This window comes from Lithobates pipiens, unplaced genomic scaffold (assembly GCF_037356315.1).
Source record: "Lithobates pipiens isolate NorthernLeopardFrog02 unplaced genomic scaffold, aLitPip1_a1.2 Scaffold_22, whole genome shotgun sequence".
Lineage (NCBI taxonomy): Eukaryota > Metazoa > Chordata > Amphibia > Anura > Ranidae > Lithobates > Lithobates pipiens.
The window spans coordinates 197,566,575-197,593,599 of record NW_027507784.1 but is presented as its reverse complement, the minus strand read 5'-3'; the positions used below and the strand labels follow the sequence as shown (position 1 = coordinate 197,593,599).

The 27,025-nt window shown below is 45.0% G+C and overlaps 1 protein-coding gene and 2 pseudogenes across 2 annotated transcripts in view; all 3 read left to right on the top strand.

Annotated features, from left to right (window-relative positions):
- Nucleotides 1-27,025, top strand: part of GTF3C1 (general transcription factor IIIC subunit 1) — a 377,991-nt gene that overhangs the window by 194,907 nt on the left and 156,059 nt on the right. For both annotated transcript variants that reach the window (XM_077448810.1, XM_077448811.1), the window contains exon 19: nt 4,360-4,537. In XM_077448810.1, coding sequence (XP_077304936.1) covers nt 4,360-4,537 — 178 coding nt within the window. The remainder of the gene's footprint in view (nt 1-4,359; nt 4,538-27,025) is intronic.
- On the top strand, nt 14,315-14,433 carry LOC143925875 (5S ribosomal RNA; annotated as a pseudogene).
- On the top strand, nt 18,847-18,963 carry LOC143925896 (5S ribosomal RNA; annotated as a pseudogene).

Here is a 27,025-nt window from a genome sequence, read left to right as displayed (position 1 = left end):
TGTCAGTGCAACAGTGATCATTACAAGACACCAGTCGGATGACAGAGCGGGGATCTCCAGATGTGACAAATCTTGTATGTGAAACACTGATCTCTGTAAAGTCCTATCGATCACAATGCTGGTCCAGGATTACGGCTATCTGTGTTTCACATACAAGATCTGTCACAGCCGGAGATTCCTGCTCTGTCATCTGGCTGGTGTCTTGTAATGATACACGACAAGTAGAGGCGCAAAAGATCAGAAAATAATATACTCCAGAGGGCTGTCTGTATAAAGTTATATTGGACGATAATATGAATGAGAACTTTTAGTTCTCAAGTCCCGTGAAAGTGTCTTTCGGTCTTTGAGTGGGACTTTGGAATGCAGGGCTGCCACCACATCTCAGTGTCTTGTAATGATCCCTGCTGCATGTATGCACACTGATGAGGCTGTGCTGGTGGGCACTGAGGCTGCACTGATGGGCGTTGATGAGGCTGCACTAATAAACTGCACTGAAATGCTGCACTGATGGGCACTCATAGGCTGCACTGATAAGCAGTGGACGCAGATAGGCTGACACGGTTCACTGCCAAATATCTATAGGAGCGGTTTCTACCTTGCAGTCAATTTTTATGTCTTTTCAGTTTGATGTGTATTATATATGACTTGATCAGAACAGTGGGAAACAGTCTTACTTTGGAAGTTAGCAGTCAGGGTGTCCAAGCTAAGGTGTTCCCACACAACAAAAAAAGAAGCAGCCGGCAACTGCATAACGTCAAGCATATTTATTTTCAAGCCTTCACAGCGAGTACAGTCATCAGTCATCAGCAGACTAGTTTTGGCGATGAGCCGTGTTCACAGCACTGCTGACTGTACTCAATGTGAAGGCTTGAAAATAAATACGCTTGATATTATGGAGTTGCCGCCTGCTTCTTTTACTCGATGACCGTTTGTGACAATCCATATCGCAAATCCATCGGTTTTGTGATAGTATTGAAGTTTATTGAGATTTCTATACATTATTGGGTTCCACTGTTATTGTGTTATTGATTAGTAAGTTAGGGCTGCACCTTCTTTCCCCCCCCCTCATGCTGATATTTACTTGTGCCACATGCTAATGTAAAGCAGCATAGCCCAGGTCTTTCTTTCTGTGCTGCGGTTAGAGATGTGCTCATATACGCCATACAAGCACTGCTTGTTAGAAAGCTACAGCAGGAGGAGGAATATTTCTAATACTGAATTACAGCAGTAGTACAGTGTGTATAATATATAATTATGGGCATGTGTCTACAGTAATGATTACATAAAGCAAGTGAGGGCAATATGTTTATCTCCCGTTGTGGCTGAAGGGAGAGAGCACAAACCTACCTATTCTGTCGTGTTACTGAGTTGTGTGGCTGCAGAATGAGGGGTGTGATTTATGTTTAAGTGGGCTTGTTCATATTTAACAGGCCTGGTGTACCCTCCCACATTCATTGCAATTCCCAAAGCATTATGGGAAGCATAGTTTGAGTATAGAGTAAAGAGAGCAGAGTATATAATGTAATCCCTGTTCTAACCGCTCCTCCACCTTGGCAGAATAGATGCTAAATTTTTTTGATTTGCAGAGAGGACTTCCTGAAAATCCAATTCGACTTTTTTCTGACACGCCGCCATCAGGGTTTACTTCCTCTTTAAGGCTTCTTTCACACTGGAGTGGGCAGGCGTTGACGGTAAAACACTGCTAGTTTTAGCGGTGCTTTACCGTCATTTTAGCAGCGCTATTCGGCTGCTAGCAGGGCACTTATAACCCAGCTAGTGGCCGAGGAAGGGGTTAAATGTGCCCCTGAAGCGCTGCTGCCAAATCGCATTGCAGGCACTTTGGCAGCGGTGCCCATTCGTTTGAATGGGTGGGAGTGATGGAGGAGGGGTATACACCGCTCCAAAGATGCTGCTTGCAGGACTTTTTTTTTTTTTTTTTTTAAACGTCTTTCCAGCGCATTGCCTCAGTGTGAAAGCACTCGGGCTTTCACACAGACTGCAGGGGAGCTATTTTGCAGGCACTTTACAGGAACTATTTTTAGCCAAAAGTGCTTGAAAAATGCCCCAGTGTGAAAGGTGTCTAGCTGTTAGATTTTGAAGGAAAAAAAAAATCGGCCTAACATATTGGCACAAAAAAAATCAGCATCATATATCGACCATTGGCCGCCACGATTTCTAAATATCGGCATCAACATCTGCCAGAGAAAAACCCATGTTGAGCGACCTCTAATTTACACCAACTCTGAGTTGGTGTACAGAGGATCGCCAGTGCTCAGTGTGCCATTTTGTGCAGGAAGCTGTCTCATGGATATGTCAGCTTCCTGCACAGGAGCTCCTTGGTTGCTGTGAAATTGCCGGTTGCAAGTTTCTTCTAGCTACAGAGGGGAACAGATTTATGGGGGGTACAGAGAGGAACATATGTGTTTGTGGGAGGGGTTGGGGAGCACAAGGGGAACAGATGTGGGATGCAGTGGGGCACAGAGGTGCTGGGAGGGGTGCAGAGGGGAACAGGCGTTCAGGGTGGTACAGTGATGAACAGGTGTGTAGGGGACTGCATGGGCAAGGCAAAAGAGGTGGGGTCAGGGGTGGAGCCAGTGGGGTGGCAAAATAATCTTTGCACCAACCTTGTGTCAGCCAGCATCCCCACCCCCGTGTTTCCTTTAGCTGTCAGCTGGAGAATATCCCAGTTGCCAAATGAATGGAGTGAGGGATGAGTCCAACGTTTGCTATGACAGATGGGTACGTAAACCTGTCACCCTCACCAAAGTTTGTTGTGTGAAGGAGCGACAAAATTTGAAAAAAGTGTCTGGCACTCTTGAATTCCACTTAATATAATTGACTGTTACAAAGAAGAACTTAAAGCGGGATTCCACCCTAAAGTGGAACCTCCGCTGATCGGATCCCTCCCCCCCTCCGGTGTCACAATTGACACCTTTCAGGGGGGAGGGGGGTGGAGACTTCCGGGCATAGACTCCCGTGGGAGTCTACGCCATTTCCTGCCCTGCTGCGCTGTCTGCTGGGACACACATGGGTCCCAGTGACAGCGCGGAGATTTCCTATTGCGCGGCGCGACTCGCGCATGCGCAGTAGGGAATTGAAGCCGATTCGCTTCACTTCCTGATTCCCTCACCTAGAATGGTGGCGGCAGCAGCCGAGAGCCGAGCGATCGATCGGCCTCGGCTGCCGGCATCGCTGGAACCCGGGACAGGTGAGTGTCCATTTATTAAAAGTCAGCAGCTGTAGTATTTATAGCTGCTGGCTTTTAACCACTTGACCACTGGGCACTTAAACACCCTTAATAACCAGACCAATTTTCAGCTTTCGGTGCTCTCACATTTTGAATGACAATTACTCAGTCATGCAACACTGGACCTATATGAAATTTTTGTCCTTTTTTTCACACAAATGGAGCTTTCTTTTGGTGGTATTTAATCACCACAGGGTATTGCAGGGTATTGCAGGGTAATGGCAGGGTATTGCAGGGTTAATTTTCGGTGAGCAGCGATGTGGGCACTGCAGATGCAGCCCGCATCGCTGCTGACACCGATCTCCTCCCACTCCGCTGTTCCGATTGGTACAGAGAGGGGGAGGGAGGAACCGGCGTCATAACATGACGCCGGTTTGTTTACAAGTGATCACTCCGTCATTTGACGGAGCGATCACGTGGTAAACGGCCGCGACGAGCGGCCGTTTACCGTGATCCGTGATGCGCCGGGTCCTGTGGACCCGGCGGTCACGGATGCTCTCGAGTGCGCGCCCCAGGGTGCGCGTGAGAGCGGAATTCTGGGAGGACGTCATATGACGGCCTCCCACAGTTAAGAAACCGCCCTAAAGCGGTCATTCGGCTATAGGGCGGTTATTAAGTGGTTAATATATATATATATTTTTTTTGGTGGAATCCCTCTTTAATCGACTTGTCTTTAGAAAAGTTTTGCCTTAGTGAAATTTTATGTAATTCAATATTCCCTTGAAGCAAATGCTGTGATTTTTAAAGGTTCACTTTTTTTTTTTTTTTTTTAAATACTAAACATGTCACACTTACCTGCTCTGTTTTGCACTGAGCAGCCCCAATCCTTTTCTTCTTGGCCCCCCCCCCCCCCCCCCGCCACTACTCCTGGCTCCTCTCCTTTGCTGAGTGCCCACACAGCAATTTGCTTGTTATGGGGGTGCTTGTGCAAGCTGTAATACAATAGCTGTATCCAAGCCAATAAAGGAGCAAAAGAGCCTTGGCTCTTGTGCACATCCCTGGATTGAGATTGGGCTCAGGTATGTATTTAAACTTCTGACTTTACAACCACTTTAATTTGTACTATTCTATGCATTAAAACATACGCATTGTCCTCTTTTTATCCATTACAGATATTTGTCCATGTGAAAAAAAGAACAACCATTGTTGATACAACTGCCTGTGATCCTCATTACAATTTAGCTCATGCAAGTCTTCCTTTTGAAAAGCGCTCTTACCATTTGGAAACCTTTCGAGATGTGGAGAATTTTTGGTTTGATTTGCAATTTGTTTGTCTGAATACACCTTTGGGTAAGCAGTGTTTTTAGAATGTTTTAACACATTTGTCAGTCTTTTACTTGTCATATTAAATGTTCATTCAACATAAATACTGTGTATCCATGCCATATATTCTGGAGGGAAACCTCTGTAATATACAGTGAGATGAATTTATCAAAACTGCAACAGCCAGAATATGGATCAGCTGTGCATGAAAACAAATCGGTGTCTATTTTTATTTTTAAATAACCCCTCATAAATGACTCCCCCACCCCTATTCCATGCTGTAATTTAAAAAAAAATGGTGTGTGCAGATGTGCCGCCAGTCTCTTCCAGGTATTTAGGAGCTGGTAGAGCCCAGGAGTGCATTTTGCGCAAGTATATTGGATTCACTGTCATGTAGCAATTCCAGAAGGCAGCAGAACCTAGCCTAGGACAGAAACCCTTGCAGCACAAAAAGCATCAAAACAGTAAAAAATCAAATAAATAGGTTTATTTTTGTATAAGAGGGGCAGAAGGAGCAACGTGAGAAATGGCAAAACTTTTTTTTTTTTTTATAGTTTGGAGAGGGATTGGAACACGTTTCAATTTTTATTCCGTTCTCTACCCCCGTTAAGGAGATTGGCCCTCTCTATTTGTCCAGTTTACCACTATTGAAAGTAAAAAAATCCCAAATATTGAGTTGTCCCCAGAAAAGTAATAGGGGGAAATCTTCCAATGAGGACACTAGTTTTGGTGACCTAGGGGTCCCCATGGAATTGCCTGGCTATGGGACGGGAAGTGAAGGGAAATCTCCACAATGGGACACAGTTGGTGAAAAAACGAAATCTTACAGGGGTTATAACTCTCCCTAGCTTTATCCAAAATAAAAGAAAAGGTTTTGCCTATAGTCCTATGTTAAGTTCTTCTTTAAAGTCTTCGCCTTAATAAAGCTCACCTCATTACTTGATAATTAATGTTCTTTAGGTCCCCTGCAGTATAAAATTAATTGCAACATCCTGCACTTCAATCTCTTTGGCCCATAATATGTGTATAGATACTATGACGAATAACATGCAGAGTATGGAGTACACACTCACTGGCTTTTCAAGTTTCTGTGTCAAAGGTTCCCTGGTGCATTCTATTCTAGTGCAAGTTGGAAGGAGTTGCAGGACTAGATTCAGGCACAGTGCTGACAATGTGGAGATTATGACAGCTGATGTGTTGAGTGTTAAATCTTTGGGTACATAGCAAGGCACAGTCATAGCAGATGACAGCAGGGAGACAGTAATTAGCTTTTATAATGGGGGGTACTGCTCTGATGAAGCTCAGACAATACACAAATGAATGTTTCGGCCGGGTACAGATGTTCACCTGATCCTTCGTCTGCTGCTGGCACCAAACAAGTTATTCTACAAGACCCTTGAAGTGAACTGTTATATTCCTTTGACACAGGGTCCCTCAGGGTGTTGCTAGCAATGCTGCCAGTATCTGCTCAGCAAGTTACAGACAGAGGCTGGATGCACTCCTTAACCAGGGAAGTGTTTATTACTCACTCAGAAAGTGATGTACATTCTTACATGGAGGAGTCCTATACAACAGATCTCCCTCTAAGTAACATGCTGCTGCTTCCAGTCCCGCACACACTGTGAATGACTTCCTGGTACAGCCCCTCCCCCAGCATGCATCAGGAGAAAGGGGTTAAGGGTCACAGTGATTCTGCATAAACATTACACCTCCTTTTTTTCTCGAAGAAACTAAAACATATATATATATATATATATATATATATATATATATATATATATATATATATATATATATATATACACAGTGGTGTGAAAAAGGGTTTGCCCCCTTCCTCATTTCCTGTTCCTTTGCATGTTTGTCACACTTAAGTGTTTCGGAACATCAAACCAATTTAAACAATAGTCAAGGACAACACAAGTAAACACAAAATGCAATTTGTAAATGAAGGTGTTTATTATTAAAGGTGAAAAAAAAATCCAAACCATCATGGCCCTGTGTGAAAAAGTGATTGCCCCCCTTGTTAAAACATACTATAACTGTGGTTGTCCACACCTGAGTTCAATTTCTCTAGCCACACCCAGGCCTGATTATTGCCACACCTGTTCCCAATCAAGGCATCACTTAAATAGGAGCTGCTTGACACAGTAAGGTCCACCAGAAGATCCTTAAAAGCTACACGTCATGCCGAGACCCAAAGAAATTCAGGAACAATTGAGAAAGAAAGTAATTGAGATCTATCAGTCTGGAAAGGGTTATAAAGCCATTTCCAAAGCTTTGGGAATCCAGCGAACCACAGTGAGAGCCATTATCCACAAATGGCGAAGGCATGGAACAGTGGTGAACCTTCCCAGGAGTGGCCGGCCGCCCAAAATTACCCCAAGAGCGCAGCGACGACTCATCCAAGAGGTCACAAAAGACCCCACAACAACGTCCAAGGAACTGCAGGCCTCACTTGCCTCAGTTAAGGTCAGCGTTCATGCCTCGACCATCAAGAAAAGACTGGGCAAAAATGGCCTGCATGGCAGAGTTCCAAGGAGAAAACCACTGCTGAGCAAAAAGAACATCAAAGCTCGTCTCAATTTCTCCACAACACATCTTGATGATCCCCAAGACTTTTGGGACAACATTCTGTGGACCGATGAGACAAAAGTGGAACTCTTTGGAAGGTGTGTGTCCAAGTATATCTGGCGTAGAAGGAACACTGCATTTCATAAAAAGAACATTATACCAACCGTAAAATATGGTGCTGGTAGTGTGATGGTCTGGGGCTGTTTTGCTGCTTCAGGACCTGGAAGACTTGCCGTGATAAAAGGAACTATGAATTCTGCTGTCTACCAAGAGATCCTGAAGGAGAATGTCCGACCATCTGTTCGTGTACTCAAGCTGAAACGAACTTGGGTTCTGCAGCAGGACAATGATCCTAAACACACCAGCAAGTCCACCACCGAATGGCTGAAGAAAAACAAAATGAAGACTTTGGAGTGGCCTAGCCAAAGTCCTGACCTGAATCCTATTGAGATGTTGTGGTATGACCTTAAAAAGGCCGTTCATGCTCGAAAACCCTCTAATGTAACTGAATTAGGACAATTCTGCAAAGATGAGTGGGCTAAAATTCCTCCAGGACGCTGTAAAAGCCTCATTGCACGTTATCGCAAACGCTTGGTTGCAGTTGTTGCTGCTAAGGGTGGCCCAACCAGTTATTAGGTTTAGGGGGCAATCACTTTTTCACACAGGGCCATGATGGTTTGGATTTTTTTTCACCTTTAATAATAAACACCTTCATTTACAAATTGCATTTTGTGTTTACTTGTGTTGTCCTTGACTATTGTTTAAATTGGTTTGATGTTCCGAAACACTTAAGTGTGACAAACATGCAAAGGAACAGGAAATGAGGAAGGGGGCAAACACTTTTTCACACCACTGTGTATGTATATGTGTATGTATGTGTGTGTGTATATGTGTGTATATATATATATATATATATATATATATATATATATATATATATATATATATATATACACAACACATAAAATACTCAACACATAAAGAACAAGGCAAACGGGATCAGTTCAGCGAGTAGTATCTTCAACTCAGTCCTGTGGCTTCCGCAGCACTTCAGGAGCCCTTTTTCTCTGTTTCCTGTCCTGTAAGATTTCAGTACTTTGCCAAAGAGGAGTCTGATGTCTTTGGTGGGCAGACTTACAAAGTGGCACTGCACTGGAAGGGATAGAGCCGTTCAAGGGTTCTGGAGATGTCAGTGGGTGTCCAACAGACCAATCAATCTCTGCGACTCCAGGCACATGTCCGGACTCCTCAGGAATATCGTCACCAACCTTTTTATGGGTTGGTTGTAAACTTGTGGGATCATGCCATATGTCACCAGTAGAGCCCTGAGTAGACTGGTGGTTGGTTAGAAAGAGGAGTCGGGTTTGTCTCTAGTGGTCAGCAAATGCGCTTCCTCAATTCCCAAAGGTGTTGTCGAACATAAACACCATTCTCCAGGCGAACGAGGTACATTCTTCTTCCAAGAGGTCCATCAAATATGCCAGGAAGCCAATGAGGCAAAACTCTGTAATTTCTAAACCATACAAGATCACTGGCACGGAATCCAGGACGGCCTGGTGGAGGAGGTGTTGGTGACTGTTCCTGTGGACGGACTAAATCCAGTTTGCTGCGGAGATGCCTGCCAAACATAAGAAAAGCAGGGGACAGCCCAGTAGTAGCGTGTTTTTGTGTTTTGGTACATGGTCAAGAAGTCCAGCAGCTTCTCCTCTGACAGTCCGATCTGGTCCAAAGTGGACAGTAAGTGCTTCTTAAACGTCTGCACAAACCGTTCTGCCAGCCCATTCGAGGCTGGGTGATAAGGAGCTGTTTTGTAGTGTTGCATGCTCCAGCCACTGAGGAAGGATTGAAACTCATGCAATGTAAATTGAGTTCCATTGTCCGAGGCTATGGCTGTTGGCAAGCCATACTGAGCAAAGAGCTTCCTTAAGACTAGAATGGTAGCAGCTGAGGTAGTAGAAGGCATATAAAATACCTCCGGCCATTTTGAATGTGCATCTACCACAATCAAATACATTTTTACCCTGGATTGGGCCAGCAATATCAAGATGTAGTCTTGACCGCAGGTCTGTCGGCCACAGCCAAGGTAACAGGGTTCCTTTCATTTGGCGTCGCTGAGCTTGACAGCACCCAGGACATTGAGCCACATAATCTTCAATTGCTTTATCCATTTGTGGCCAACAAACATGGCTCCGGGCTCGCTGCTTCATGCGCACCACGCCAGGATGGTCCTCATGCAGTATCCTTAGCATGGTTGGTTGCAAATACTGAGGTATAAGCACTCTATTGCTCCACTGTAGGCAACCAGCATTAGTCACAAGCTCACGTTTTCTGGTGAAGTACGGACGAAATTCACCTGGGACTTTGGCCATCCAGACTGAACATACGAGAATATCTGAGACAGCAAGGGATCTGTGGCTGTATGTCTGGCAATTAGGGAGGTGGACATGCAGGGCCGTGGTCTTTGTACTTCCACTATGCGTATGTCTCTAGGTGGGTGGTCTCCAATTGACAATCTGGAAAATGCATCTGCATTGCCATGGGCCTTGTGGGAGCGGTATCTGATAGAATAAGTATAACCTCCCAAGAATAAAGCATACCTTTGTAAGCGAGATGCGGTTGTTGTAGAAATTCCTTTCTCAGGACTCAGTATGGACAACAGAGGTTTGTGGTCAGTGATCAGTGTGAACTCCCGTCCATAGATGTACGTGTGAATTTTTTTTGTGGCCCATACAATGGCCAAAGCTTCCTTGTCTATCTGGGAGTAGTTTTGTTCTGCTGAGGTTAAAGACCTGGAGCCAAAAGAAATGGGGCGCTCCGTGCCATCTGGCATCCAGTCCATAAGGTGAGGCATTACAAGCCAAGGTGGCGTGTTTCTTTAAATCATAGTGGACCAGAACTTGAGAGGACAGAATGAGCTCTTTAAAAAGCCGAAAAGCTTCTTTACATTTGTCTGTCCATATCCATTTAGCTCTTGTATCCAGTAAGTGATGTAACGGGTAGAACTGGTGTGCTAGGTTCGGCAAGAAACGATGGTAGTAATTTAGGAGGCCAAGGTAGGACCTGAGCTGTGTAACATTCTGGGGAGTAGGGGCATGGGAAAGGGCTTTAACCTTTTCTTCAGTATTGTGTAACCCATGTCAGTCCACAGTATGGGCACAAAATTCTAGTCGAGACTTGAAAAATTTGCATTTTGAAAGATTGGCACGTAAACCATACCATTGGAAGCATATCATCTATTAGACATTGGGTGAAAGGTATGCCTGCCAGGACCTCATCCATGATGCGCTCCTTAGACATATGGGATCACTATCTGCATATTTCCATTTCCTCCCTCCTTCATATTTCCCCCCCCCCCATGCATAGTCCCATTTTTCCAACTCAACGCCATCAGCATTTCTTTAACCACTTGCCGACCGCCGCACGACGATATACATCGGCAGAATGGCACGGGCAGGCATATGGGCGTATATACAAGTCCCTGCCTTCCCGCGGGTGGGGGGCCCGATCGGGCCCCCCCCCGGTGCCTGCGGCGGTCGGTATTCGTTCGGGAACGATCCGGGATGAGGGGGCGGCCATTCATTCATGGCCATACCCTCGCGATCGCTCCCGACGAATAGAAATGCTCCGTGACATCACTTCCTCTCCTGTAATGTAAACACAGGAGAGGAAGTGATGTAATCTCTCCTCCGTGTCGGTATTTTTCGTTCCGGCACCGAGGAGAGAGGATCGGTGAGTTGCACCAACACACCACACGTACAGTAGAACATGCCAGGCACACTCACACCCCCCCTTTACCCCCCGATCACCCCCCCAATTACCCCTGCCCCCCCCCCCCCCCCCCCAGTCACAGTGACACCAATTGCATTTTTTTTTTATTTTTTATTTTTTTTGCATTGGTGTCATTTGTGACTGTAATAACTGTTAGGGCAGTTAGGGTTAGCCCCCTTTAGTTCTAATGTGCCCCCCTAACCCCCCCAATAAAGGTTTAACCCCGTGATCACCCCCCGTCGCCAGTGTCACTAAGGCTGGGTTCACATTGCAGCGGTTTATGAGAACGGATGTGATTCGCACCGCACTGCAGCGCAAATCACATCCGATCTCTGTGCGATTCGAGTTCAGCCATACAGATAGTATGGCTTAATTCGTGTCGCACCCGCCGCAAATTCGCACGGGACCCTTTTTTTGGCCCGCAGCAGAATCGGATCGCATGGGTGTTCACACCATGCGATCCGAGTTTGCAGATCGCACTGCGATATGCGAACTGATCTGGGGGTGTCATTAACATTTCACTGACACTCCCAGCAGTTCGCATAGGGCAGTGTGAACTGCCGCCGGGAGGCATGTGATGCGGGAACCCGCCGCGCATTCGTGGCGTTCCCACATCGCTCCAGTGTCAACCCAGCCTAATAAGCGATCGTTTTTCTGATCGCTGTATTAGTGTCACAGGTGACGCTAGTTAGGCAGGTAGGTATTTAGGTTCGCCGCAGCTTTTTATAGCGCCAGGGACCCCCATATACTACCGCATAAAGCCCCCTGATTGCCCCCTAGTTAACCCTTTCACCAGTGATCACCATATAACTGTTACAGGTGACGCTGGTTGGTTAGTTATTTTTTTTATAGTTTCAGGGCACCCGCCATTTATTACCTAGTCTCACTAGTGTACCCCTAAATTTAGGGGTGTCTACTTTCCAAAATGGGGTCATTTGGGGGGGGGGGGGGGGGTTGTGCCATCTTGGCATTTTATGGCTTTCAAAACTGTAACGCCCTTAGAAATCCTGAAGGCAGTGCTTGGTTTTCGGGGCCCCGTACGTGGCTAGGCTCCCAAAAAGTCCCACATATGTGGTATCCCCGTACTCAGGAGAAGCAGCAGAATTTATTTTGGGGTGTCATTTCACATATGCCCATGGCATGCGTGAGCAATATATCATTTAGTGACAACTTTGTGAAAAAAAAAAAAAAAGTTTGTAATTTTCCCGCAACTTGTGGCAAAATATAAAATATTCCATGGACTCAACATGCCTCTCAGCAAATAGCTTGGGGTGTCTACTTTCTAAAATGGGGTCATTTGTGGGGGTTTTGTGCCATCTTGGCATTTTATGGCCTTCAAAACTGTAATAGGTAGTGAGGAGTGAAGTCAAATATTTACGCCCTTAGAAAACCTGAAGGCGGTTCTTGGTTTTCGGGGCCCCGTACGCGGCTAGGCTCCCAAAAAGTCCCACGTATGTGGTATCCCCGTACTCAGGAGAAGCAGCAGAATTTATTTTGGGGTGTCATTTCACATATGCCCATAGCATGTGTGAGCAATATATCATTTAGTGACAACTTTGTGTAAAAAAAAAAAAAAAAAAAAATATTTTTTTGTCATTATTTAATCGCTTGAGGCAAAAAAATAAAATATTCAATGGGCTCAACATGCCACTTATCAATTTCCTTAGGGTGTCTACTTTCCAAAATGGGGTCATTTGGGGGGGTTTTGTACTGCCCTGCCATTTTAGCACCTCAAGAAATGAGATGGGCAGTCGTAAACTAAAAGCTGCGTAAATTCCAGAAAACGTACCTTAGTTTGTAGATGTGACAACTTTTGCGCAAACCAATACATATACAATTATTGACTTTTTTTTTACCAAAGACATGTGGCTGAATACATTTTGGCCTAAATGTATGACTAAAATTGAGTTTATTGGATTTTTCTAATAACAAAAAGTAGAAAATATCATTTTTTTTCAAAATTTGCGGTCTTTTTACGTTTATATCGCAAAAATTAAAAATCGCAGAGGCAATCAAATACCATCAAAAGAAAGCTCTATTTGTGGGAAGAAAAGGACGCAAATTTTGTTTGGGTACAACATTGCATGACCGCGCAATTACCAGTTAAAGCAGCGCAGTGCCAAATTGTAAAAAGACCTCTGGTCATTTACCAGCAAAATGGTCCGGTCTGAAAGTGGTTAAACAGGTGTTCAGAGTTATCCTGCTCAGCGGGCCCAGGAGGCAGCTTTATGTTTGCAATAGTTGCTATGAGAGATTCTATCCTTCAGGCCTTGCGCTCTTTGCTAAGCGCCTTGTAAGAAGCTCCTGGCTAGTCTTCCCTTTTGTGGTGAAACAGCTATTTGGGGATGTTTTGGATAATACATCCAAAGAAATTCTAGTGAAAAGCACCCCTTTTGCCATTTAAGAAAAGGAGTAAATGTACTTTTGTTTTAAAGCTCCTTCTCCTGTGCCAGAGGAATCGGCCTCCAGGCAGTCACGGTGGCTTCCACATCAGGTTTAATCGAATAGGGAGAATTCTTCTGCAGTTCTCAAGGATCTGGCAGGAAAAGTGTCGATACGAATGGGGGACTTCCTCAATAGCTCCAGGGTACAAACAGGAGTTCCAAGAGTTCCCGTCTCCTTGTTTTCTCAGACCAAACATTTCTAAGGATCCAGAGAAAAAGAAAAAAGTGTCCCCATGTAAGAACAGAGGTTGGGGTTTGATTCAAACCTCTTTTTTTTTTTTTTTTCCACAGTGCCAAATCCGAATAGACATTCTGGATCTCAAAAATCTAAATTCAGTTCCTGAATATAACCACTGTTATTTTGTATGTAGTCAATCCAAATCCATTATCTCCATCCTACAAGGAGGAGAACTTCTGGCGTCAATCGACATCAAAGATGCATACCTCCATATGCCTATTTCCTCGCTCACTAGTAAAATCTACTTTTCACAGTGAAAAATCGTAATTTTCAGTGTGTAGCTCTGCTTTCCGGTCCAGCTACTGCACCTTGAGTTTTTACAAAGGTTCTGGCCCCTCTTCTATCCAGATTAAGGGCCCAAGGTATAACGATTATGGTTTACCTAGTCAATCTGTTCTTGATAGACCAGTCAGTAGCCTGCTTAGACCAAAGTATGGTCACCACATTCAACTACCTAGAATATCTAGGTCGGATTCTCAACCTAGGAGAAATCTTCTTTAAAACCATGAAGAAGACTAAAATACTTGGGTCCAATCATAGGAATACCCAGAAAAGGTCATTCTTACCCCAGGCAAAGATCAACGCCATAAAGCAACTGATTTAGGTGGTCGAAGCAAGATGAATTTCTTCTATTAAATTTTGCATGTGGTTGTTGGGGGGAAAATGGCTTCATTCGAGGCCGTTTCTTATGCTCAATTTAATTTGAGACTGCTGCAAAACAGTATCCTATCGGCTTGGAACAAAGGGTTAAAGCTCTACATTCCTAATGTGTCCGACTCCAAAGCCTATGGCCACATCACCCCGATAGCAGCCAATCTCGTCTGATCTTGGAGGCTATGCAGGGTCGGGCCTGGTTAGTACCCGGATGAGAGACCACCTGGAAATACCAGGTGCTGTAGGCTCTGTGTACCGGAGCTTCAGTTTATGGTTAATATCAAAAAATCTACTAATTGGAAAATCCTTCCTTCAGTTACCTGAGAAGTGGTAACAACATATGCCAACCTTTTTTGTTTAGGTTGGGGAACAGTCCTGGAAGAGGCAACTGTCCAAGAGGTGGCCCAGATCAGAAATGGCCTTGCCCATTAACATTTTAGAAATACACCCAGAGCTCTTGGTCCTGGGGGCCTGAATGTTCAGTTTACTGTATTGTCCTGCCAGGATTCAATCCAACAATGCCACAGCAATGGCCTATATTAATCATCAAGAGGGCACAAGAAGTTGTACGGCCCAGAGAAAGGTGAATCATATCCTATCTTGGGCAGAAAACAATGTACTTTGCCTAACGGCAGTCTTCATTCTAGGAACATAAAATTGGCAGACGGACTACTTGAGTCACCAGCAGTTGTTCCCAGGAGAATGGTTCCTTCACCCCAATATCTTCCTGTCAATAATGGGGGATCCCAGACATAGATCTGTTTGCGTCCAGGTTCAATAAAGAAATTGACAACTTTGTGTCAAGAACAAAGGATCCGCTAGCATGCGGATGCCTTGCTATTCCCGTGGATTTGGTTCTCGCTGATTTATGCATTCCCTCCTGCCTGCATCCACGACTTCTTTGCAGGATCAAGCAGGAAGGGAAGTCGTTGATTCTTGTGGCCCCTAGCTGGGCCAAGGAAATCTTGGTATGCAGAGATTGTAAAGATGGCAGTAGGGGACCCATAGTCCATACCATCACAGCCAGACCTTCTCTCGCAAGGTCCAGTGTTCCATCCTACTTTACAAACGCTAAATTTAAGGGTCTGGCTATTGAGACCCACACTCTGAAGAAGCGTGGGCTGTCAGGTTATGTAGTTTCTACCTTGGTTAATGCAAGGGAGCCGGCCTCCATAATTATATATTATGGAGTCTGGGAAACATATGTCTCCTGGTATGAAACCAAGAGTTGCACCCCAGGAAATGGGTCAAAGGTAGAATCCTTGACTTTCTGCAGATGGGGTGAGAAATAAGGCTGGCCTTTAGTGCTCTCGGCCTTATCGCTATTATTTCAACAACCACTTGATTCACATTCTTTGGTTTGTATCTTTATTCAGGGGGTAACACGGCTTAATCTCTGGTTAGGTAAACCCTGAACCCTTGGGACTTGAGTTTAGTTTTGTCGCCATTACAAAACCGCCTTTTTTTGGGCCGATACGACATATTCCCTTGGTCCTTTTTTGAGAAGGTAACTATTTTTTCTGGTGACCATATCTGCTTCTCTTTCTTGTAAAAAGCCATATTTTTATTGTTCACAAGGATAAGGTAGTATTGCATCCTCATCCTAACTTTTTACCAATGGTAATATCAGGTTTTTATCTAAACCAGGATATTGTTCTACCTTCATTTTTCCAGAACCCTGTTCTATGGAAGAAAAATCACTACATTCTCTTGATGTGGTGAGAGCAGTCAGTCTACTTAAAGGCTACTGCTCAGATTTGGAAAATGGATGTTTTGCTCGTGTTGCCTGAATGGTCCTAAAAGAGGACAGGCAGCATCGAAATCTGCCATTTCTAAATGGATTTGACAAGTAATCTTTCAAGCTTATGGTTTAAAGAGGTAGTTCTACCCTCTCAAATCAAAGCGCACTCCTCTAGGTCTGTTAGTGCTCCATGGGCAGTGCATCCCCAAGCTTCCATTACTCAAATCTGCAACTTGGTCTTCAATCCATACATTTACCAGGTTCTATCTGGTGGATGTAAAAAGAAATGAGGATGTCGCCTTTGGGCGCAGTGTACTGCAGGCAGCAGTATAAATCCTCTGATCTCATGGTACCCTACTTTTGGTGGTGTCTCCCTCCCCTCAGTTGGCATTGCTCTGGGACATCCCACATAGTAATTACTATGGCTCTGTGTCCCGTGGTGTAAAATCCTTTTCTTTTGAAGTACCTCACGGGACACAGAGGTGTCCGCCCCTCTTTCTAGTATACATGTGTATTGCTTTGCTACAAAACTGACATACTCTCAGTAGTGAGAGGGGTTATATAGGGAGACAACTTCCTGTTTAGGGTGTGCCAGTGTCTAGCACCTGAAGGTGCACTATAACCCACATAGTAATTACTATGGCTCTGTGTCCTGTGAGGTACTTAAAAATAAAAGGATTTTTACAGGTAAGCTGTTATAAAAATCCTATTTTTTCAGTGGGCAGTTACCAGTTTATTGACCTCCCTTTTAGCCTAACCACAGCTTCTCACCAGAGTTTTCACCAAGGTTCTTCCACTGGATTTGGCTCTGCTACATTCTCAGGAAATTCATATTGTGGAGTACCCAGACAATCTCGGCAATAGTCATGAACACCTTGGTGAAGGGTACTTGGTTGGTGGAAGCTCATGTCCCAATCAACTTTCTAGAACTCATATAGAATATAGTTGACTGTAGTGTGCATCAATCGTAAAACGGGAACTAGTAGTGAAGCTGCTCCAATGGAAGCTGACTTGATCCTCCAAAGGGCAGAATTTCATGTTCCGACTGTGTCCAATATCCACATTTTGGACATGGAAATTTGTCAGATTTTTTCAGTCGCCAGCATTTGGATCTTGGGGAATGGACTCTCTATGTTGAGTAATTTTAAGTCCTTTGCCACAGGTAGGGAACACAGGTGGGGGGCCTCTTGGCATCCAGGTTCAATAACAAATTGTAAGGTTTGTTGTCAGGTTGAGGTGCCCTCAGGCATTTGCAGTGGACACTTTGATGATTCGTAGGATCAGTCACCCTGATCTACGCCTTGCCACCCTTCCAAATTTTTCTCTCCTTTGCAGGATAAAGGAAAACATTCTGCTATGCACTGAATTGGCCTAGTAGGACACAGTATTCCGACAAGAATTAAATAGTGGGCTATGGCGCTAAAACCCAATGTATGTAACTCTCTTAACATGAGTTCTGTCGACAGCTCAGGGCTCAGCGCTGCTCCGTATCTGGGTACCGCTCCGCTCGCTGCTTCTGCAGCGAGCGGAGCGGTACCCGAAGACGGAGCAGCGCTGAGCCCTGAGCTGTCGACAGAACTCATGTTAAGAGAGTAGCTTGTTGGGAGACGTTCATCCAGAGAGTTGGTGGAAAAGTGAAGAGTGAACATTCCACCAGCAGCAGTATCCAGTTAGCAGCACAGTGGCTCATACTGTGAAAGCCCGTCCAACCCCACAGGGGTACATGATCTGGTGAGAGCATTCACATTACCACAATACTGAGTGGCGCACCGGGGACGAGTGTTTTCTTTACATTGAGGATTGGCACTTTTGCACTAGTCGCTTTACTTTACTACCACCACCTGGAACATTACTGCATGGGACTTTCCAGCGATTTTAGAATGCGACTTTGAAAAGTTTTCTCATGCGCAAAGACGTTCTTTGGGACGAATTATTTTGCACAATTTTTTGTATGTTTTTTTGGGATTCATTATTTTGCATAACTTCTCAATGTTTTTTATGAATTTTTTATGAATTTGTTATTAGTATAAGCAAATCATATTTACGGGTCACAGCAGTATTAGTACATATATGCACACACTAAATATATCAAAAGAATTTTGGTAGCACTGTAACACAAATTAAATTTGTATATATTTTTATGTACAGATCTCACATACATTGGGTTTTAGCGCCATAGCCCACTATTTAATTCTTTACATTTTAACCCCCCCCCACCCAAGATCTAGGCAAAGGCAGCTCTAACCCTTATAAATTCCACCATTCACAGTAGTCTTTTATTTTCATTTTTATTATTTTATTTTTTCATTTCATTTATTTTAGCCACATATAGAGTGGGAAGTCCGTAGCGCGACTTTATCTATTTATTTTTACAGTATTCCGACAGACTCAAGCTCCCTGCAGATGCTCCGTGAGCTCTTCTGGGTAGTTTGACCCTCCTGCCCCAACGGCAAGTGTTCCTGCCTCTCAGTTGCTGCTTAACTCCATGGCTGTTTCGGTGATTCGGTGGATCAAAACTAACAAAAATCCTTCTATTTATCTTTGCATGTGTTTATTAGGAAAGATGGTGGCTTCTTCAAGGCCGTTCCTTATGCGTAGTTCAATTCAAGACTGCTGCAAAACAGTATCCTGTCAACTTGGAATAAGAAGATCCAAACTGGACTTCCCATTGCGTTTATCCGCCAAAGTGCGTCAGAGCCTCAATTGATGGTCGACATCCAAAAATCTTCTAAAAGGGAGACCCTTTCTACCAGTTACCTGGAAGGTGGTAACAGGCTGGGGAGCAGTCCTGGAAGAATCATCTGTCCAAGGGAAATGGTCCAGATCAGAGATGACCTTGCCCATCAATGTTCTAGAGATTCGAGCAGTACGCCTGGCCCTTGAGGCCTGGACGCTCAGACTATTGTTCCATCTGGATCCAGCCTATGGCCACATCACCCTGACAGTGCCCGATCTCATCTGATCTCGGAGGCTAAGCAGGGGCGGCCTTGTTAGTACCTGGATGGGAGATGCCTTGGAATACCGGGTGCCGTAGGCTCAATCCGACAATGCCACGGCTGTAGCTTATCTCAATCACCAAGGGGGCATGAGAAGTCATGCGGCCCAGAAAGGGGTGAATTTCTTTCTGTCTTGGGCAGAAAGCAACATTCTTTGCCTATCAGCAATTTCATTCCAGAAATTGAGTATTAGCCGGCAGACTACTTGAGTACTATTTATTTTTTTCCGGGAGAATGATTCTTCTCCCTGCCATCATTCTGTCAGTATTGCCAAGGGGAGTTCCGAACGTGAGTCTATTGGCGTCCACGTTCAACAACAATATCAAAAACTTTGCATCAAGGACAAGGGATCCAATGGCATGCAAAACAGATGCCTTGTTATTTCCATAGGATCAGTTTGCACTGATCTATGCTTTCCCTCCTATTCTGCTTCCGCTCCTTCTTCACAGGAGAAAGCAAGAAGGGAAGGAGGTGTTTCTTATGGCCCGGGAGATCTTGGTTTGCCGTGATCATAAAGATGGTGGTAGGGGACCCTTGGTCCCTACCACTGTGGCCAGAAATTCTTTCGCAAGGTCCGGTATTCCATCCTTCCTTACAAATGCTAAATTTAACGGTTTTGCTATTGAGACCCACATTCTAAATCAAGATTGTGGGCTGTCAGCTTCAGTAGTTTCTACTTTGGTTATGCTAGGAAGCCGGCCTCCACTGTCATATACCAATGAGTCTGGAAGGCATATGTCTTCTGGTGTAAATCCAGGGGTTGGCACCCAAGAAAATATGTCATGGGTAGGATCCTTGAATTCCTGTGGATGGGATTTGAAATGAAGCGGAGTACTTTCAAAGGCCAGGTATCTGCCTTATCGATGTTTTTTCAACAACCACTTACTTCTCATTCTCTGGTTCGTAACTTATTCAGGGGGAAACGTGGATTAAATCCTCCAGTTAGGTCACCCCTGAATCTTTGGGACTTAAGATTAGTCCTAGGTGGATTCGTCAAGTGATTGTTAAAGCTTTTGGCTTAAAAGAATAGAATTCCTCCTTTTCATTTTAAAGGCACTCCACCTTGGTTAGTGCCTCTTGGGCAGTGCATCACCAAGCCTCCATGGCTCATATCTGCAAGGCAGATGAAAATAAAACAGGATTTTTAAAAACAGATTACTTGTAAAAATCCTTTTCTTTGAGGTACATCAAGGGACACAGAGGTCCCTCCCTTCTTTGGTATACACGTATATTGCTTTGCTACAAAACTGAGGTTCTCCTACCAGTGGGGGGGGGGGTTATGTAGGGAGTGCACTTTTTATTTTAGGACGTGCCAGTGTCCATCACCTGAAGGGTGGCCTATAACCCACATAGTAACTACTATGGCTCTGTGTCCCCTGATGTACTTCAAAGAAAAGGATTTTACAGGTAAGCCATTTTGAAAAATCATGTTTTTCCCAGCACTAGGCTGAACTTTAGAAGCGCCATTATATTGTCAAACGATTGGTTCAGTGATTCGTGCATCTAAATAGTACCTCTGCTTTGTGCTTAAGACTATGCCTCCCAAAAACGACACAACAAAAACCTCAAAAAAGGTACCAAAAAAAAATCGCCCCCAGGCACTGGGAACTCCAGACGTGCCTCCACACTCATCTTCTCCTGAAATACCAGAAGTGGCAAGCCAGGGTGGGTCATTGGAACCAATTGGTGTTGCAGCTGCTTCTCACATCTCAGCCCCTGTATACATGACTGAAGATACCTTTTTCTCCACCCTGGTAGGCCCTCCATTCAAAGGGATTGGAAGCGTGGTAGATCCCTCCTCCCCCATTTCAGACCCTTTACCAAGGGAACAGTGGGTAGAGGATGAGGTGTTACCCTCAGGTGATCTGGAGGAAAGACAAACTTATGACTCCTCTGTGGAGGAGACAACAGTAGCTGAACAATTTTCAGCCTCACAATCAGAAAAATTACTGGTACAATCTCTTATGGAAATGGTTTGTTCCCCTTTCAAGCTACCCCTAACGGAGTTAGCTGAAATTTCCGTCTCTTCTTTGGGTTCCTTTAAACCTCCACAGCCTTTGCATGCGTTTCCTGTCCATGTTTTACTAGAACAGCTTATTTATACTGAATGGGTGCACCCGGATAAGCATTTTCTTCCTCCAAAGAGATTCGTAATACTCTATCCCATGGAGGAGAAATTCACCAAAAGATGGAATGTACCAGCAGTTGACGCTGCTATATCCAGTGTGAATAAAAGTCTAACTTGTCCAGTAGACAATGCACAAAATCTTAAGGATCTAACAGAAAAGAGTGGAATTCCTGTTAAAATGCTCTTTTTCTTTGCGCAGTTACTCAGCCTGCAGTCACTGCAATAGGCACTGTCAATCCCTAAAGGACCAGTTTAGACAGGCCCTTAAGGTGATTCCTGTACAGCAAGCCCAGGATTTGGCCGAACTACCAAGAGCATTATGTTTTGCCATAGACGCCATTAAAGATTCTATTCAACAGGCATCCCGCCTTGTACTTTTGCTAGTACACATCCGTAGGATCCTGTGGTTGAAAAATTGGTCAGCCAAAGCACCATGCAAAAGGCTCCTGACTTGGATTTCCTTTTCATGAGGAGCAGCTATTTTGGGATGATTTGGACAAATACGTCCAAAACCTAGTGGGCAAAGTACCCCTTTTCAAGAGAAGGAATAGGCACCCCTCATTTAAGCAGGCTCTTTCTCCTGCCCGGGGGCATCCACCTCCAGGCAGTCATGATGGCATTTGCCATCCAGAATCTAGAGGAAAACCTGCAAAACAGAATTCTAAAGCCTCATTATGAAGGGGCGCCCCTGCTCGCCGGGGTGAGGGGAAGACTTCTGCAGTTCTCAGATGTCTGGCAAGAGGAAATTCAGGACAGATGGGTAATCTCCACGGTAACTCTAGGTTACAAGCTGGCATTTCGGAAGTTTCCACCGTCTCGTTTTTATTAGATCAAACATTCCCAAAGATCCGGGGAAAAGGGAATCTCTGTTTCGGACATTAGACAGATTTAATGGCTCAAAGGGGAAATATACAAATCCCCACAGAAGAGCAAGGTTTGGGGTTTTATTCAAACCTCTTTACGGTACCAAAACCAAATGGAGATGTCAGACACATTCTAGATCTAAAGAATCTAAATTTCAGTTCCTAAACTTCCGCCCCTTACGCGTGGAGTCGATCAGGTTGGTGGTTTCTATCCTACAAGGAGGAGAACTTCTGGCATCTATCGACATCAGGGATGCATACCCGCATGTCCCTATATTTCCAGCTCACCAAAGGTTTCTGCAGTTCGAGGTAGAACAGCATCATTTTCAGTTTGTAGCCTTGCCCTTCGGGCTAGGTACAGCACCCTGGGTGTATACAAAAGTTCTGGCTCAACCTCTAGCCAGGTTAAGAACACAGGGCATAACAGTCTTGGCATACTTAGATGATCTATTGCTAATAGACCAATCGGTGGCCCGCCTGAAGCAAAGCGTGTGCATTACAACCAAATACCTGGAAAATCTGGGTTGGGTTCTCAACCTAGAGAAGTCTTCCTTAAAACCGCTAAAGTACTTGGCTGCAGTACTTGGGTCTGATAATAGACACAGCCCAGAAAAAGGTGTTCTTGCCTCAGGCAAAGATCAACGCCATAAGAAAGCTGGTGCAGGTGGTCAGGTCAAAAAGTGATCCCTCCATTTGCCTTTGCATGAGGTTGTTAGGAAAGATGGTGGCTTCATTCAAAGTGGTTCCCTATGCCCAGTTTCATTGGAGACTCTTGCAAAACAGTATCCTGTCTGCTTGGAACAAAACGGGTCAAGCTTTGGACTTAGCAATGCGGCTGTCTCCGAGGGTGTCTGAGCCTCAGTTGGTTGGTAACCCAGAATCTGCTGAAAGGAAAATCCTTCAGACCAGTTTTCTGGAAGGTGGTAACGCCAGATGCCAGCCTTTCAGGTTGGGGAGCAGTGCTAGAAAAGACAACTGTCCAGGGACAGTGGTTAAGGACAGAAAGGGCCTTGCCCATCAACATCCTAGAAATTCGGGCAGCAGGTCTGGCTCTGAAGGCCTGGACATTCAGATTACTAGGTTACCCTGTCAGGATCCAATCTGACAATGCCACAGCTGTGGCATACATCAATCACCAAGGGGGCACCAAGAGTCTTGTAGCACAGCAGCAGTTTTCTTTCTGGGAGTAGAGAATTGTCAGGTGGACTTCTTGAGCCGACAGCAGTTGCTTATGGGGGAATCGTCCCTTCACCCCGACGTTTCTTGGGCTGTTTATGCATTCCCCTCTATTAAGTTGCTGCCACGACTTCTGTGCAGGATCAAGCTGGAAAGAAAGTTGGCAATTCTTGTAGCCCCAGCATGGCCCAGAAGGTCCTGGTATGCATAAATCGTAAAGATGATGGTGGAGGATCCATGGTCCCTTCCACTACATCCAGACCTACTCTCACAGGGGCCAATATTCCATCCTACCTTACAAACTCTAAATTTAACGGCTTGGCTATTGAAACCCACGTTCTGAAGAAACGTGGGCTTTCCGGGTCAGTTATCACTACCTAGATTAATGCAAGGAAGCCAGCTTCCAGAATCCTATATTATAGAGTCTGCAGGGCTCATATTTCCTGGTGTGAATCCAAGGGTTGACACCCTTGGAAGTATAACATGGGTAGAATTCTGGCCTTTCTACAGTTAGAGGTAGAGATAAAGCTGGCCCTGAGTACTATTAAGGACCAAGTCTCGGCTTTGTCGATTTTATTTCAAACACCGCTTGTTTCACATTCTTTGGTCTGGGTTTGAATAAATCGTAAAGATGGCGGTGGAGGATCCATGGTCCACAAGGGTTGTTGCAGCTTAATCAGCCAGTCAGATCGCCTTTGAACCCTTGGGACTTGAACTTAGTTTTGTCCGTGTTACAAAAATAGCTCTTTGAACCGATACAGCATACCGTATATACTCGAGTATAGGTCGATCCGAATATAAGCCGAGGCCCCTAATTTACCACAAAAAAACTGGGAAAACTTATTGACTCGTGTATAAGCCAAGGGTGAGACATGCAGCAGCTACTGTTACAGCTTAAAAGAGTGGAAAAGAGGGTCAACAATGCCCATCTGCAGCTACATACCTCCCTGTGTCCCGTCCATCCCTGTGTCCCGTCCATCCCTGTGTCCCGTCCATCCCTGTGTCCCGTCCATCCCTGTGTCCCGTCCATCCCTGTGTCCCGTCCATCCCTGTGTCCCGTCCATCCCTGTGTCCCGTCCATCCCTGTGTCCCGTCCATGCCTGTGTCCCGTCCATGCCTGTGTCCCGTCCATGCCGCACCTCTCCTCCTCGTCTGACAGACGGCGGCCATTCCACTGTTCAAAAGCCGCACCTCTCTGTCTGTGATAGGCGGAACACTCAATTTCCCAGCAGTCAGTGTTCCGCCTATCACGGACATCCTCTCATCCTCGTCCGTAGTATGAGAATGAGCGGATGTCCGTGATAGGCGGAACACTGACTGCTGGGAAATTGAGTGTTCCGCCTATCACAGACAGGGAGGCGCGGCTTTTGAATAGTGGAATGGTCGCCGTCTGCCTACCTGATCTGCGTGACTCGAGTATAAGCCGAGGGGGGCACTTTCAGCCTAAAAAAAGGGCTGAAAATCTCGGCTTATACTCGAGTATATACGGTACTCCCTTTAGTCCTTCTGACAAGGAAGTTCGTGTTCTTGGTTTCCATATCCTCAGCAAGGAGGGTTTTTGGAATTGGCTGCTCTTTCTTCTTAAGAGCCATATTTGATTATTCACAGGGGCAGGATCGTGCTACGTCCTCATCCAAGTTTTTTGCCTAAAGTGGTCTCAGGTTTTCACCTGAACCAAGATATTGTCCTGCCATTGTTTTTTCCAAAACCATGTTCTAAAGCAGAGAAGTCACTACATTGTCTTGATGTGGTGAGAGCAGTCAAGGTCTATTTAAAAGCGACTGCTCAGAAGACTGATGTCTTATTTGTGCTGCCAGAGGGTCCTAGGAAAGGAAATCCACTGTCTCTAAGTGGATTTGGCAATAATTTTATTAATAAAAATGCCATAAAACTATCCCCTATTTTGTAGACGCTATAACTTTTCTGCAAACCAATCAATAAACGCTTATTGTGATTTTTTTTTATAACAAAAATATGTAAAATAGGTATTGGCCTAAACTGAGGAAAAATGTTTTTTTTTAATTATAGCAAAAAGTAAAAAAAGTAAAAAATAATTTTTCAAAATTGTTGCTATTTTTTTGTTTATAGCGCAAAAAATAAAAACCGCGGGGGTGATCAAATACCACCAAAAGAACGTTCTATTTGGGGGAAAAGGGGACGCCAATTCTGTTTGGGCGCTACGTCGCACGACCGCACAACTATCAGTTAAAACGACTCAGTGCCGAATCGCAAAAACTGCTCTGGTCAGGAAGGGGGTAAATCCTTCCGGGGCTGAAGTGGTTAATCCTGCACCAGCGTAATTAAAGTTACAGTGGGAGAATACTGTTTATAATACACTGTGACATTTTAACAGTTTACGTGTGATCATTACACTAAAGCTGTCCCAAGCGATTTACCGTATTTTTCGGACTATAAGGCGCACGTAAAAGCCTAAATTTTCTCATAAAATCGACCGTGCGCCTTATAATCCGGTGCGCCTTATATATGACCTTCGTGGAAAAAGCCACCCGGTCTCTTACCGTAAACTGACGTACCGTAAACCTCTCTCAGGTTGTTGGGGCAGCGGGTATACCGTAGAAAATGAACGAATGAATGCGCACACCTCCTGACTAAGATGGCCGTAATGCCCAATCCAAGCAGTGCAGCTTCGTGAGCATTACGGCCATCTTAGTCAGGAGGTGTGCGCATTCATTCGTTCATTTTCTACGGTATACCCGCTGCCCCAAAAATGGCTCCTGTTAAGAGACATGCTTACGAAGCGGATTTCAAACTGAAGGCTATCAGTCATGCAGTAGAGCATGGAAATAGAGTAGCTGCGAGAGAATTCAACATTAATGAATCAATGGTACGAAAGTGGAGGAAGCAAGAAGATGCCCTGCGCCAGGTAAAGAAGACCAAACTGAGTTTCCGAGGAAACAAAGCAAGATGGCCACGGTTGGAGGACAAAATTGAACAGTGGGTTATTGAACAGAGAACCGCAGGTAGAAGCGTCTCTACTGTCTCTATTCGACTCAAAGCAACAGCGATCGCACGCGACATGGAGATCAACGACTTTCGAGGAGGTCCCTCTTGGTGCTTCCGTTTCATGAAAAGGCGGAATCTCTCTATCCGCACAAGAACCACTATGTCACAGCAACTGCCAAAGGATTACGAAGAAAAGCTGGCCATTTTCCATACCTACTGCAAGAACAAGATCAATGAACAGAAAATCCGACCAGAGCACATCACCAACATGGACGAGGTCCCCCTTACCTTTGATATCCCTGTAAACCGTACTGTCGAGAGAACAGGGACCAGTACGGTATCTATACGCACTACAGGAAACGAAAAGTCATCCTTCACTGTAGTTCTCGGTTGCCAGGCTAATGGCCAGAAACTACCACCCATGGTAATTTTCAAGAGGAAGACTCTGCCAAAAGAAAAGTTTCCGGTTGGCATCATCATCAAGGCTAACCCGAAGGGCTGGATGGACGAGGAGAAGATGAGTGAGTGGCTGAGAGAGGTTTACGTCAAGAGACCGGGCGGCTTTTTCCACGAATCTCCATCCCTATTGGTCTGTGACTCCATGCGCGCCCATCTGACAGATACTGTCAAAGCCCAAGTGAAGAAAACTAATTCGGTGCTTGCCATCATTCCAGGTGGATTAACCAAAGAACTGCAGCCACTAGATATAGGTGTCAACAGGTCGTTTAAAGTTAAACTGCGAGCTGCGTGGGAGCATTGGATGACAGAAGGCGAACACACATTCACCAACACAGGGAGGCAACGCCGGGCGAGTTACGCCACTATCTGCCAGTGGATCGTGGATGCCTGGGCGAAGGTATCAGTCACCAGTGTAATCCGAGCTTTCAAGAAGTCCGGAATTATCACTGAACAGCTAAGTACCGGTACCGATGACAGCAACGAGCCTGACTCGGATACTGATGAGAATGATGA